At 42.3% G+C, this 15,254-nt stretch overlaps 1 protein-coding gene across 2 annotated transcripts in view; it reads left to right on the plus strand.

The window, feature by feature from the left end:
• LOC109873948 (metal transporter CNNM3-like) overlaps positions 1-15,254 on the plus strand; it is a 31,886-nt gene that overhangs the window by 3,357 nt on the left and 13,275 nt on the right. For both annotated transcript variants that reach the window (XM_020465649.2, XM_031809613.1), the window contains exons 7-9: positions 370-528; positions 1,338-1,507; positions 4,191-4,287. In XM_020465649.2, the coding sequence (XP_020321238.1) occupies positions 370-528; positions 1,338-1,507; positions 4,191-4,287 (426 nt within the window). The remainder of the gene's footprint in view (positions 1-369; positions 529-1,337; positions 1,508-4,190; positions 4,288-15,254) is intronic.

The following is a 15,254-nucleotide window of genomic DNA, read 5'->3' on the forward strand; positions in this document are numbered from 1 at the left end:
CCCCTCTCCCTCCCTCCCTCCTGTCCCCTAACCCCTCTCCCTCCCTCCCTCCCTCCTGTCCCCTAACCCCCCTCCCTCCCTCCCTCCTGTCCCCTAACCCCCCTCCCTCCCTCCCTCCTGTCCCCTAACCCCCCTCCCTCCCTCCCTCCTGTCCCCTAACCCCCCTCCCTCCCTCCCTCCTGTCCCCTAACCCCCCTCCCTCCCTCCCTCCTGTCCCCTAACCCCCCTCCCTCCCTCCTGTCCCCTAACCTGCCTCCCTCCCTCCTGTCCTCTAACCCCTCCCTCCCTCCTGTCCTCTAACCCCTCTCCCTCCCTTCTTCCTGTCCTCCTGTCCTCTAACCCCTCTCCCTCCACCCTGTCTTTCTGTAGTCGACATGAAGGTGAAGCGTCCTCTGGCCCCTCTGGAGATTTCCCTGGAGCCTCGCAGCGTCCACGAAGAATTCTCTCTGTTCAAACTTCCCGAGGGTGAACCCAAGATCCGCACCTCTCCCCAGCTACTGCTGGCCACACACCGCTTCCTGTCCAGAGGTGGGAGTACATGTGTGTCCATGCGTTGGAAAGACTCCTTAAAATGAGTAAATGAGTAAATGAAATGAGACACCCACACTTCTCATGTATCCAGCCTTCCCACTCAGTCAGTGGTTTACCAGGACCGTGACAGTGTAACTTTCACTGGGGTCGGGTTTAGTCCTACTTATCATTGGAATTGGAATGTGATACAAAACCAGGCAACTGTGTGCTTTAGGACCATGCGGACACCTCCAAACGGTCGGGTAGGCTGTTTGGAGTGTTTATCTGACTGGTAAAAAATGATTCAATAATGTCCCCTCACTTCTAAAACCAAAGTTGCTCCCTGTTAACACCACTAGTAATGATCTAATGGAAGTCCATGGAAACACAAGCTAAATACTCACAGTGGAAAATATGCAGGAATGGATATTCAACAGGCATAGTTAATCTGTGTGCGTTGTAGGACGTAGACTTTGGATGTGGGTCTCTGTTGTTTGACATTTCTGTCCTCTTCAGTTGCTTGACATGGCGCCATCTTAAGCCCATAAGGTTTGGACTTAAAACAGAACAGAATGTAGAATCACATTACAATTGATGAAACCATAGGCCCGGGATCGCCAAACCTGCTCCTGGATAGTTGCGAGGTGTACAGGCTTTTGCCCCAGCCCTACACAAATGTATTGGGTAACGAAAGCAACACAGACCTGTGTATTTGGCAACACGCTTGTGCAAAGCAATGACAATGTGTGTTTCTTGGAAAGGTCCTAAGAAGATGCTGTTCCAGTGTGTGTGTGTCCTCTCCTGTAACTGTGTGTGTCTCCTCACAGAAGTAGAACACTTCAGCCTGGCCCGTGTGTCAGAGAAGGTGTTGTTCCACCTGCTGCGTCACCCCAGTGTCAACCAGGAAGTCCACTTTGACCCCTCCAACCGCCTGAGCGCAGACCACTACCTTTACACACGCAACCACCCCGTAGACTACTTCATACTGCTACTACAGGTCAGTGTGTGTGTGACCACTACCTCTACATACACAACCACCCTGTAGACTTCTTCATACTGCTACTACAGGTCAGTGTGTGTGACCACTATCTCTACACACACAACCACCCCGTAGACTACTTCATACTGCTACTACAGGTCAGTGTGTTTGTGTGACCACTACCTCTACATACACAACCACCCTGTAGACTTCTTCATACTGCTACTACAGGTCAGTGTGTGTGACCACTATCTCTACACACACAACCACCCCGTAGACTACTTCATACTGCTACTACAGGTCAGTGTGTGTGACCACTATCTCTACACACACAACCACCCCGTAGACTACTTCATACTGCTACTACAGGTCAGTGTGTGTGACCACTACCTCTACACACACAACCACCCCGTAGAATACTTCATACTGCTACTACAGGTCAGTGTGTGTGTGACCACTACCTCTACACACACAACCACCCCGTAGACTACTTCATACTGCTACTACAGGTCTGTGTGTGTGTGTGTGTGACCACTACCTCTACACACACAACCACCCTGTAGACTACTTCATACTGCTACTACAGGTCAGTATGTGTGTGTGACCACTATCTCTACACACACAACCACCCTGTAGACTACCTCATACTGCTACTACAGGTCAGTGTGTGTGTGTGTGTGTGTGACCACTACCTCTACACACACAACCACCCTGTAGACTACTTCATACTGCTACTACAGGTCAGTGTGTGTGTGTGTGTGTGTGTGTGTGTGTGTGTGTGACCACTACCTCTACACACACAACCACCCTGTAGACTACTTCATACTGCTACTACAGGTCAGTGTGTGTGTGTGTGTGTGTGACCACTACCTCTACACACACAACCACCCTGTAGACTTCTTCATACTGCTACTACAGGTCAGTGTGTGTGTGACCACTACCTCTACACACACAACCACCCTGTAGACTACTTCATACTGCTACTACAGGTCAGTGTGTGTGTGTGTGTGTGTGTGTGTGACCACTACCTCTACACACACAACCACCCTGTAGACTACTTCATACTGCTACTACAGGTCAGTGTGTGTGTGACCACTACCTCTACACACACAACCACCCTGTAGACTACTTCATACTGCTACTACAGGTCAGTGTGTGTGTGACCACTACCTCTACATACACAACCACCCTGTAGACTTCTTCATACTGCTACTACAGGTCAGTGTGTGTGACCACTATCTCTACACACACAACCACCCCGTAGACTACTTCATACTGCTACTACAGGTCAGTGTGTTTGTGTGACCACTACCTCTACATACACAACCACCCTGTAGACTTCTTCATACTGCTACTACAGGTCAGTGTGTGTGACCACTATCTCTACACACACAACCACCCCGTAGACTACTTCATACTGCTACTACAGGTCAGTGTGTGTGACCACTATCTCTACACACACAACCACCCCGTAGACTACTTCATACTGCTACTACAGGTCAGTGTGTGTGACCACTACCTCTACACACACAACCACCCCGTAGAATACTTCATACTGCTACTACAGGTCAGTGTGTGTGTGACCACTACCTCTACACACACAACCACCCCGTAGACTACTTCATACTGCTACTACAGGTCTGTGTGTGTGTGTGTGTGACCACTACCTCTACACACACAACCACCCTGTAGACTACTTCATACTGCTACTACAGGTCAGTATGTGTGTGTGACCACTATCTCTACACACACAACCACCCTGTAGACTACCTCATACTGCTACTACAGGTCAGTGTGTGTGTGTGTGTGTGTGTGACCACTACCTCTACACACACAACCACCCTGTAGACTACTTCATACTGCTACTACAGGTCAGTGTGTGTGTGTGTTTGTGTGTGTGTGTGTGTGTGTGTGTGTGTGTGTGTGTGTGACCACTACCTCTACACACACAACCACCCTGTAGACTACTTCATACTGCTACTACAGGTCAGTGTGTGTGTGTGTGTGTGTGACCACTACCTCTACACACACAACCACCCTGTAGACTTCTTCATACTGCTACTACAGGTCAGTGTGTGTGTGACCACTACCTCTACACACACAACCACCCTGTAGACTACTTCATACTGCTACTACAGGTCAGTGTGTGTGTGTGTGTGTGTGTGTGTGTGACCACTACCTCTACACACACAACCACCCTGTAGACTACTTCATACTGCTACTACAGGTCAGTGTGTGTGTGTGTGTGTGTGACCACTACCTCTACACACACAACCACCCTGTAGACTTCTTCATACTGCTACTACAGGTCAGTGTGTGTGTGACCACTACCTCTACACACACAACCACCCTGTAGACTACTTCATACTGCTACTACAGGTCAGTGTGTGTGTGACCACTACCTCTACACACACAACCACCCTGTAGACTACTTCATACTGCTACTACAGGTCAGTGTGTGTGTGACCACTACCTCTACACACACAACCACCCTGTAGACTACTTCATACTGCTACTACAGGCCAGTGTGTGTGTGTGTGTGTGTGTGTGTGTGTGACCACTACCTCTACACACACAACCACCCTGTAGACTACTTCATACTGCTACTACAGGTCAGTGTGTGTGTGTGTGTGTTACTACAGACGAATGTGTTGTGTGTTGGCACATGCATGTGTTTTACTTTAACTGACTATCTCTGTAGGGCCGTGTGGAGGTGGAGATCGGTAAAGAGGGCTTGAAGTTTGAGAACGGAGCGTTCACATACTACGGTGTGTCTGCACTCACATTGCCAACCTCAGGTAAGCCACTGTACTGCAGGACACACACATACCTCACTACCATTACCTGGGTCGAGCTCATTTAGTATTATTTTCATTTCATCTTTATATAATGCAGATTTTTCTCATTGAGAGAAAATCTCTTTTTCAAGAGAGACCTGGTCCAACAGCAGCAGGGGGAACAAATTTTCAGGAAAAAACAACTTACTACCACAACATTGAACACAACTACACGACTACTACTATACACAACTATAGACACACGTTCAGTACAACAATGACATATTATGTGAAGAAACAGCTGTCCTAAAGACAATTACACTCTTCTATGATATTTAAATCGACCGAGTTTAAACTCCACCAAAGTGACCTTTTTAAATGTTCAGGAGAGAATTCCAGGACCACGGAGCTGAGTAACTAACACTATTTCTACCATGACCTGTTCTAATTCTTGGTACTGTTAAAAGCTAATGAGAATGGGATTGTAATTGATATTTATTTACTGACCTCATTATTATTACTTTTAACAGAGCGAAAGTGGCATTTTACCCAGTATGGCCTCCTAAATCAGTGTAGACCATTGTTTAAGCTTACGCAAAGGTGCTGTAGAGATCACAATGATGTGTTGGATGTTTTTGATTGGTAATGAACCTGAGGGCTGCATGATATACTGAATCAAGTGCTCTCAGGGTAGTGGCTGAGGCCTATATACAATCTAACGTAACGTACATCGTACCAGCTCCTTCCTGGCCACCAGAGAAAAAAACTATCCTTATGCCGGTAATGAAAAACCTATTCTCAGCTTGAGCTTCCTTATCAAGTTCTCCATGTGAACAGTGAAGCTCAGCTTGTCATCCACCCACACTCCTAAATATTTGTACACTTTGACTTGCTCTATAGTATGTCCGTACAATGTAGCAATGACATGATTAATTAAATACCGTGCATTTTGTTTTACCCAAATTCATAACCAGCGGCACAAATCATACAGATTCTGTTGTATGGCGTTAAATGCTCTTTGGGCATTTTCAAAAGCTGAAGATGAACTGCTACAACTTGAATAAAGAACAGTATTATCTGCATAAAAATGAACATCCGCTGTTTCAATAAGATCCCCAATGTTGTTGATATACAAAATGAACAACAGTGGGCCCAAAATAGAACCTTGCGGAACACCTCAGATTTACAACCATCCACCATTACACATTGTGTACGATTTGATAGGTAGTTTATAAACCAATCTAGAGCATGACCAGTAATTCCACAACATCTTAACTTTTGCACCAACACAGCATGGTCCACGGTGTAAAATGCCTTCAATAAAGACACACACACTGTAACTTCTTATCAAGAGCACAGTGGATGTCATGTAAAACCTTCAATGTTGCTGAAACAGTGCTGTGGCCAGACCTAAAACCTGATTGCATTCTATTTAAGATGTTTTAATGGAGGTAGGCCTTCAGCTGCCTACAAACTAAGGACTCCAGTACCTTAGAAAGTACAGACAATTTTGATATGGGTCGATAGTTGTCTAGTAGCGAAGGATCTCCACCTTACAGGCGAGGCAGTACAAAAGCAGATTTCAGTAACTTCAGGATTTCCTGAACATCAAGCGTGAGGTTAAAAATACATCTTAAGTGGGGAGTGATGATGTCTGCAGCTAGGTGTAGGAGGTCTAGATCATCAGGGCTATGGGGATTTCTTTCTATTAATATCTTTCAGGGCGTACTTCTGAAACAGAGATGGATAACCTGGCGAAGGAGTGCACAGGGGTGTCGGGTAAATTCCTAGCGGGCTCATTTAGACCTGTAACCTTTTCAAATAAACTGCCTGCATCTAGAACATTTTGATTTAAGGCTTTCAGTATAGAGGTTCTCTCAGTTACAATCTGTGTCTACCAACAATTGTTTAGGAAGCTGTGTATCTTTTTTGCACTCCAAACCTTTCACTACATGCAAACATTTGGAGTGAAGGCCTCCTGGGTGGTGCAGTGGTTAAGGGCGCTGTACTGCAGCGCCAGCTGTGCCACCAGAGACTCTGGGTTCGTGCTCAGGCTCTGTCGTAACCGGCTGCGACTGGGAGGTCCGTGGGGCGACGCACAATTGGCTTAGCGTCATCCGGGTTAGGGAGGGCTTGGCTTGGGGTATCAGTATCTCAATGCATTCTTCACTGACATTTCTATACATTTAGCAGTGTGTTGACCTCAGTCAACCTGATATCATTGTCTCAACACGCACCAGCGACTCCTGTGGCGGGCCGGACGCAGTGCGCACTAACCAAGGTTGCCAGGTGCACGGTGTTTCCTCCGACACAATGGTGCGGCTGGCTTCCGGGTTGGATGCGCACTGTGTTAAGAAGCAGTGCGGCTTGGTTGGGTTGTGTATCGGAGGACGCATGACTTTCAACCTTCGTCTCTCCCGAGCCCGTACAGGAGTTGTAGCGATGAGACAAGATAGTAGCTACTAAAAAAACAGCAATTGGATACCACGAAATTGGGGAGAAAAAGGGGTAAACATTTTTAAAAATCATAATAATTTGGAGTGGTTATTGTGGTCTGCTTTCAGTTTTCAGGTCATAGCCACACCCAGATTTCAAAGACGTTTAAAAGCCATCCAATCATCCGCTGAACCAGACTCTCTTGCTTTAACCCACATAGCATTTAGTTCCCTTATGATTTTAGTAAGTTCATCAGTAAACCAAGGGTTCTCTCTGACCTTAATCCTTTAAAGGGGCCTATTTGCATACATTCTGGAATGCGTTGTGGAAGAAACGGATAAATCAACATCGGGGATTCATTCAATTAAATTCCGTTCAATGCTAAATATATCATGTAAAAAAAAAAATTGAATATCAAACTGCTTTCAGTTTTTTATCGTAATGACACGTGGCAATAGCACAGTGATCACTAATGTCATTTGCAAAAATACCAGAAGCATTAATACGATGAGGAGTATTGGTTAAGATCAAATTAATCAAAGAGGATTTCACTTTATATTCAACCTAGTTAGTGTTGACAATTTGAGTGAGATTGTAGGTATTGCATAGCATTTTGATTTTGTATTTATTAGGGATCCCCATTAGCTGCTGCCGAGGCAGCAACTACTCTTCCTGGGGTTTATTATGGATCCCCATTAGCTGCTGCCAAGGCAGCAACTACTCTTCCTGGGGTTTATTATGGATCCCCATTAGCTGCTGCCGAGGCAGCAACTACTCTTCCTGGGGTTTATTATGGATCCCCATTAGCTGCTGCCAAGGCAGCAACTACTCTTCCTGGGGTTTATTATGGATCCCCATTAGCTGCTGCCGAGGCAGCAACTACTCTTCCTGGGGTACAAACACATTAAGGCACTTACATTACACATAAAACAAAAGATAAAACAATACATCATATAACATTATTACACCACTACATATCTACGATACAAAATATATAATACCACCATACAACAATATCACAATGTATGCATGTGTCTGTATGTGTGTCACATTAACTTTCTCATCACAGATCAGTATCTCAATGCATGCTTCACCTATATTTCTATACATTTAGCAGTGTGTTGACCTCAATCAACCTGATACCCCAAAATAAACCATTTTAGACCCGTCTAAATCAATTACAGGCACAGTTGACCAACCACACCCCTTTCCCCGGCACTCAATCTTCTTCCGTTTCTTCGTTGTCTTCTTCAGAGAGCTTCACAGTTCAAAGTGGATGGCCATGATAATGTCCCAATTTCAATGTCTAAGGAATAATCAAATTTTCTCAGACAGACTGTCTGACCTGAGCCCCACCACTAATGCCTATTATGTCTTGTCCATTTGCCAACCAGTATTACAAGCAACATGAGAGACGTTTTGGATCTGATCTCTCTCCATGCTCACTCCACGTGGACTCCTGTCGCACTCCCGAGAGAGAAAAGCAGTTGATATCTTGGATTGGATGCTGTGTACAGGTTGCTGGCTCGGACTCAGGTCTCTCGATAGAAATGGTGCAGGACAGGGCCCTATTGAACTTTCTTCAGACGGTTAGAGGGGGTTTTGAGGTCCACGCCGTTTGGTCAAATTGTCCCTTCCATGCATCTAGATACCATTGAGAGAGAGGACAGATCAGAACAAAATTAGGCATTTCCGGTTCAAGAAATCCAGACAAATTCAAGAAACCAAACAAAATATTTTCTGTATGACAAATTATTACTACTACCAATATTCTCAATGCAAAGTTCTAAGACAAATGTCAAAGAAAATAAATGGTTTCAATAATGTTGAAACCATTTTTCAACTTGGCTTATACTCCCCTATCACACTGTCGACCTCATCGCCGAGTCACAGGATCAGGAATTTAGGGAGTAATCTCGATCATTCAGCAGACCCAATCTGGTGAGATTTGTATAGAAACAAACAACACAACAATCCACTCCTTCAGACATCACTCGATACACTGCTACATATCACTCGATACACTGCTACATATCACTCAATACACTGCTACATATCCCTCAATGCACTTTTACATATCACTCGAGGTGTCAAAATGGGGGAATTACCAGTCCTCTGAGGGTTTTTGGATTGAAGTTTACACACATGACTCCCAACGTGATTAATGTGTAAAAACAACACTGCAAATCAAATTATAATTACTACCTTTTAACTCCATAAAGAAAAAAATGTGCTCATAGTAAAATAGACTAGAGACAGGTATATCCTTCTCTCGTGGTCCGAATCACAGAACTATTAATTTATACTACATAATTATCAGTATTACACATTTCCTTCAAATCAGTATTACATATGACCTTTAACTTCTTATGGCTGAGATCCCGTTACTGGGAGCGATATAACAACGTCCAGTGAAAGTACAGGGTGCCATATTTAAAAGAACAGAAATCTCATAATTAAAATTCCTCAAACGTTACATGTATTTTATATCGTTTTCAAGGTAGTCTTGTTGTTAATCCCACCACAGTGTCCGATTTCAAATAGGATTTACGGGGAAAGCACCACAAACGATTATGTTAGGTCACCAACAACTCACTAAAATACACAGCCAATTTTGCCAGCCAAAGAGAGAGAGAAAAAGCACAAATAGAGATCAAATTAATCACTAACCTTTGATAATCTTCATCAGATGACACTCATAGGACCTCATGTTACACAATACATGCATGTTTTGTTTGATAAAGTTCATATTTATATCAGAGAATCTGAGTTTACATTGGCGCGTTACATTCACTAGTTCCAAAACATCCAGTGATTGTGCATAGCCATGTTGATTCAACATAAATACTCATCATAAATGTAATATGATAATACAAGTTATACACATGGAATTATAGATATACCTCTCCTTAAGGCAACCGCTGTGTCTTTTTTTTTTTTTAAGAAACCCATGCAATAATCTGAGACAGCGTTCAGAAACACCACAGCCGCAAAGATGGCGTCAACATAAACAAGAAATTACATGATAAATATTCCCTTACCTTTGATGATCTACATCAGAAAGCCCTCCTGGAATCCCAGGTCCACAATAAATGTTTGTTCTGTTCGAAAATATCTGTTATTTATGTCCAAATACCTTCGTTTGACAAAAACTTCAAAGGTGATTATTACCGGTCGAAGAAACATTTCAAACTAAGGACAGAATCATTCATTAGGATATTTTTAACATATAGCTTAAATAAAGTTCCAACCGGAGTACTCCTTCTTATCTTCATGAGCAATGGACCACAAGTGACTACCACGAGGAATAAACATGATCAGAAAATGGCTGACTGCCAGACACCTGACTGATTCTGCTATCATTCACTCCCACAACATCAATAAAGTCTCATTATAATTTCTATTGATGGTTGACATCTAGTGGAACCCCAGTTCCGGATTAGTGTCCCGCCATTTGCAGTGCAACATCATTAATATCTCAAGGGGATTTCATTGGGGACTCTGGTGAATACATACAAAGTTCAGATTTCTGACTTCCTGTTTTGATTTCAACTCAGGATTTTGCCTGCCATATGAGTTCTGTTATACTCACAGACATCATTCAAACAGTTTTAGAAACTTTAGAGTGTTTTCTATCCAATACTAATAAAATGCATATATTAGAAACTGAGACTGAGGAGCAGACCGTTTACTTTAGGCACCTTATTCATCCAAGCTGCTCAATACTGCCCCCCAGCCATGAAAAGTTAAATCATCACCCAACGTCTCTCGGGCTTTCCAGTGAGGGTGATCAAACCACACTAGAAAGTCAGGACAGAGGTCAAATCTCATTCAAACCCTTCAAATAAGTGTTTCTTTCTCTATTTGATCAATTATTTAAAAACAGTAATACATTTCATATTCCAGATTACAGTAAGTTTATACAGTACATTTCTTATAAAATAATTAACGCGTTCAATTAACTCAGAAAATAAAAACTTCAAAAATTACATTTGTGCCCCTTTTAAAATAACTTGGCTCTAACCTGTGAAAAACCCACTAAACCAAATGAAATGGACCACTCACAATAAATCAGACAAAGCATTAAAAACACTAACAAATATTCATAATGTAAGGTAAAAACAAACAATTTGCCAGGACTTATTTAATGTGGGAGCTCCTGTAACATACATACTGTAGTGGACTTCCTTCAGGAAAAAAATCCTACTCAAAACACATCAGATAATAGTGTTCCGTTAACCTCTCTAGGGTATGTGGGACGCTAGCGTCCCATCTGGCCAACATCCAGTGAGATTGCAGAGCGCCAAATTCAAATACAGAAATACTCATTATAAAAATTCAGAAAACAAAACATATTTTACATAGGTTTAAAGATTCACTTCTTGTGAATTTTCTTCAGGCTCAAACGCAGTCAAAACAGGCAGACACAAAATCTAAATTGTATCCGTAAAGTTCATAGAAACATGTCAAACGATGTTTATATTCAATCCTCAGGTTGTTTTTTAGCCTAAATGATCTATAATATTTCAACCGGACAATAACGTCCTATATAAAAGGTAAACAAGAAATGCACTCTCCCAGGGTTGCGCATGAAAAAGATATGTGACATGTCAGGGTCCACTTATTCAGACTGGTCTTACTCCCTCATTTATCAGAATACAAGCCTGAAACCATTTCTAAAGACGGTTGACGTCTAGTGGAAGGCATAGGAACTGCAAATTGAGTCCTGAGTCAATGGATACTGTAATGGTATTGAATAGAAAACTACAAAACCAACAACAACAAACTTCCTGAAATCAGTTCTGTTAAACTCAGACACTATTTTAACAGTTTTGGAAACTTTAGAGTGTTTTCTATCCAAATCTACCAGTTATATGCATATCATATATTCTGGGCCCGAGTAGCAGACCTTTTAATTTGGGCATGCTTTTCATCCAAAATTCTGAATGCTGCCCCCTACCCTAGAGAAGTTAAGTGGAATAGACACCTTATGGTAAACAATCAGAGAGCCCCTTTCTGGTAATCTTATCATTTTAACCTGTTGAATTAGTTGGTGCTGTCAGCAGTTCAATATTAAAACATTGACTTGAAATACCTGCCACTGTTCCACGTAATGGAAACAGATGACTGTTTAAAATGACATTACCTTCCTGCTCCAATTCACAGCTGTTACCCAAACTCTAAAACCGAGCAACAATAATCAGAAACTGTCAAAGAACATTTCTCATACCTCTGCTCCAAATGTCCCAAATGTCCCAATGCTTCCCTTACAGCCTGCTCGCCTTCAACCGCAGCTAATCTATTTCAATCGCAATAATGTCAAATCAAATCAAATTGTATTTGTCACATACACATGGTTAGCAGATGTTAATGCGAGTGTAGCGAAATATGAATGAGTGATGGTACAGAGCAGCATAGGCAAGATACAGTAGATGATATCGAGTACAGTATATACGTATGCATATGAGATGAATAATGTAGGGTAAGTAACATTTATATAAGGTAGCATTGTTTAAAGTGGCTAGTGATATATTTACATCATTTCCCATCAATTCCCATTATTAAAGTGGCTGGAGTTGAGTCAGTGTCATTGACAGTGTGTTGGCAGCAGCCACTCAATGTTAGTGGTGGCTGTTTAACAGTCTGATGGCCTTGAGATAGAAGCTGTTTTTCAGTCTCTCGGTCCCAGCTTTGATGCACCTGTACTGACCTCGCCTTCTGGATGACAGCGGGGTGAACAGGCAGTGGCTCGGGTGGTTGATGTTCTTGATGATCTTTATGGCCTTCCTGTAGCATCGGGTGGTGTAGGTGTCCTGGAGGGCAGGTAGTTTGCCCCCGGTGATGCGTCGTGCAGACCTCACTACCCTCTGGAGAGCCTTACGGTTGAGGGCGGTGTAGTTGCCATACCAGGCGGTGATACAGCCCGCCAGGATGCTCTCGATTGTGCATCTGTAGAAGTTTGTGAGTGCTTTTGGTGACAAGCCGAATTTCTTCAGCCTAATGTAACCTAGTATTGAAACCTCGGCTTCTTCAAATTACTAAAATATGGCATTATTAGGTGCTATCCCAAAAAAAACACTAATAACATGTACCACTCACGTCCTGTCAACACATCAATGTCACTGTCACCCATCGTAAGGTTATAATATAAAATAAACCAAAACACGATTATTCTCTCCTTACTAGAAGGCAATGTTTACGTTGTGGTCTATCCCAACAATATTCATCTATATTTGTAATACCAACCTCTGCTTTACACTTATTAAATGTCTATGATTTTAAGATTAACCTGTAATGAGCCAAATGTATAAAATACGTCAGACAATTCTTCAGGAAAAGACACATTTCGATGGGCTCAATACTACAGCCTCTAACTACCCACAACTTCGATCCATTGCTGTTATAGCCTTGTTTTATCATGATCACAGCTCTATCGCAATTGCCAATCAGCTATTATTTGAATGCATTAGATTTAGGTAACAGTCCGTCAGATTAGGCTACAGGTAATAAAACAAACACTGGCTGTTGTTGACAAGCATATATTCAGTTCATATCCATATTATTAATATTTGATTCAGTGATGATTCAGTGATTCAAATACGACCCCATTCTCAGTATGCAACACACAAAATTACTACCTCGAAATAGTCCCTCTATTCATGTTGAATAAATTATCCTTTCAATTTGATCTAAACAAGCTGCTAAAACGTTCAGTTTACATCTTATAACGAACACTTGCTATATCTAAGAAAAACTTGGCAATAGTTGAATTGCAATCAAACCCAGATTTGAGTCAGTAAGATAGAACCAATGCCTATCGAAATGACAAGTAAATCCCACAAATAACCCAATTATAATGCTGTGGGATTTTTGAAAATCAGCTTATTATACACATTTCCATGTATAACATAGGAAATCTTAGGTCCTCACGTTAAGCATTAAGGTAGAACTTTAGTTTCCTGGACGCTGCCCGGCTGTTAATGGGAATAATGCTCCACACATATCATCAACAAGACTCTAGACTTTCTATAACTTATTATCTAAACTCCAAATGAACACTTATTTCCACACTCTCATATCACACTCACGAACACAGGACACACAGGGGGATGAGACAGACGAGGAAAAACCGATTAGCGCTGTTTTTAGATTTCAAACCCTGTCTATATGAACAGGGAAACCTGTCCTTCATCAAAATATTAGTGGTCCCAAAACGGGGTGTTGTATCCACCCGGGGATATTGCCTACTGTGGAATAGATTATTTTATGTCTATCCAAATCTGAAAATCTACCTACAGAGTACCCATGTCTCCTATCTAACAATGTAACACGGTCCCAAAAATCCAATCCAAGTACCAGGAATATCAAAACACTCGCAATAACATCTAACGATAGTAAGGGCATACTTGTTTACCTCATTTATCAAAACATTCCATGTTATAATTTGAACTTCACCAAGCCAGATGCCCTCGTAAGGCATCACCTGCACTCTAGTCCCTCGTTCAATGAGCTTCACCAAGCCGAGTTCACTCGCAAGTTCACTCGCGCTCTAGTTCCTCGCTCTACACATTACCCTCACCGGTCCTGATCAACCCAGTACCACGAATATGGACTTTTGGTTACCCGCAACTGGCTAATTTAACACACATGTCTGAGGATAACTCACTTAAGAACATTCTTATCAACTCAACTCAGTCCTGCTAGTTACCTCAGCTGTGACCCTCTTAAGGAAGACCTCGCTCTGAGCATACCCTCAACAGGGCTTCTTATTTTTACATTTTCATCACTTATTGATAGATTGTCTAAGCCTACCTCTCTCAGTACTAATTTTGGTATCTGGCATCCACCCGCGTCCACTTCCTCTCAGATCTTAGGCGGGTCCAGCTGCTCTATCATGGGTGCGGTTTCCCTGAGATCCCAATTTCGGATCCCCTGTACCCCTGTGCCCAGTTTACACAGATCTTCAGGAGTGGTCAACAGGTGAAGTTGCAGATCTTCTCCTCGTTGCCAAAAATGTAGTGGAAATTCATGTATACTGAGAGAGAATTTGTCATTTCTTCAAACAATCATCTTCATTTAACATCGATTTAGTTGTTGCAATAATGAAGCTGGTCGACCACACATTCCGTAGCCAAAAATGCTTAGTCATGGCTGGTTAACCAATCCTGATTCAGATCACCCATCAAGACAAACTCAGAGTTGACATGCTGTGATCACAGTTCTAAAAATACAATCCAGAGAGCCAACAGTAGCAGATGGAGGTCAATAACAACAAGATACAACAATATTTAAAGATGAGCCGAGGTTTAGGTTCAAAGACAAATATTCAAATTGCTTAGTTTTAATAACAGAAGTCAGATCGACCGCTGAGAACTTGCGTATACAGCAACACCACCACCCTTAGATTTACCATCTACATGAAAAAACATTGTAACCATTTATACCAATATTTATGTCTGTAAATATATATTTTTTACCCAGTTTCAGAAAGCATAAATACGTCAGGGACGGCCGTTTTAATCCATATTTTCACAAAATCATACTTCGGCAGA

The sequence above is a fragment of the Oncorhynchus kisutch genome, linkage group LG29 (assembly GCF_002021735.2).
Source record: "Oncorhynchus kisutch isolate 150728-3 linkage group LG29, Okis_V2, whole genome shotgun sequence".
Lineage (NCBI taxonomy): Eukaryota > Metazoa > Chordata > Actinopteri > Salmoniformes > Salmonidae > Oncorhynchus > Oncorhynchus kisutch.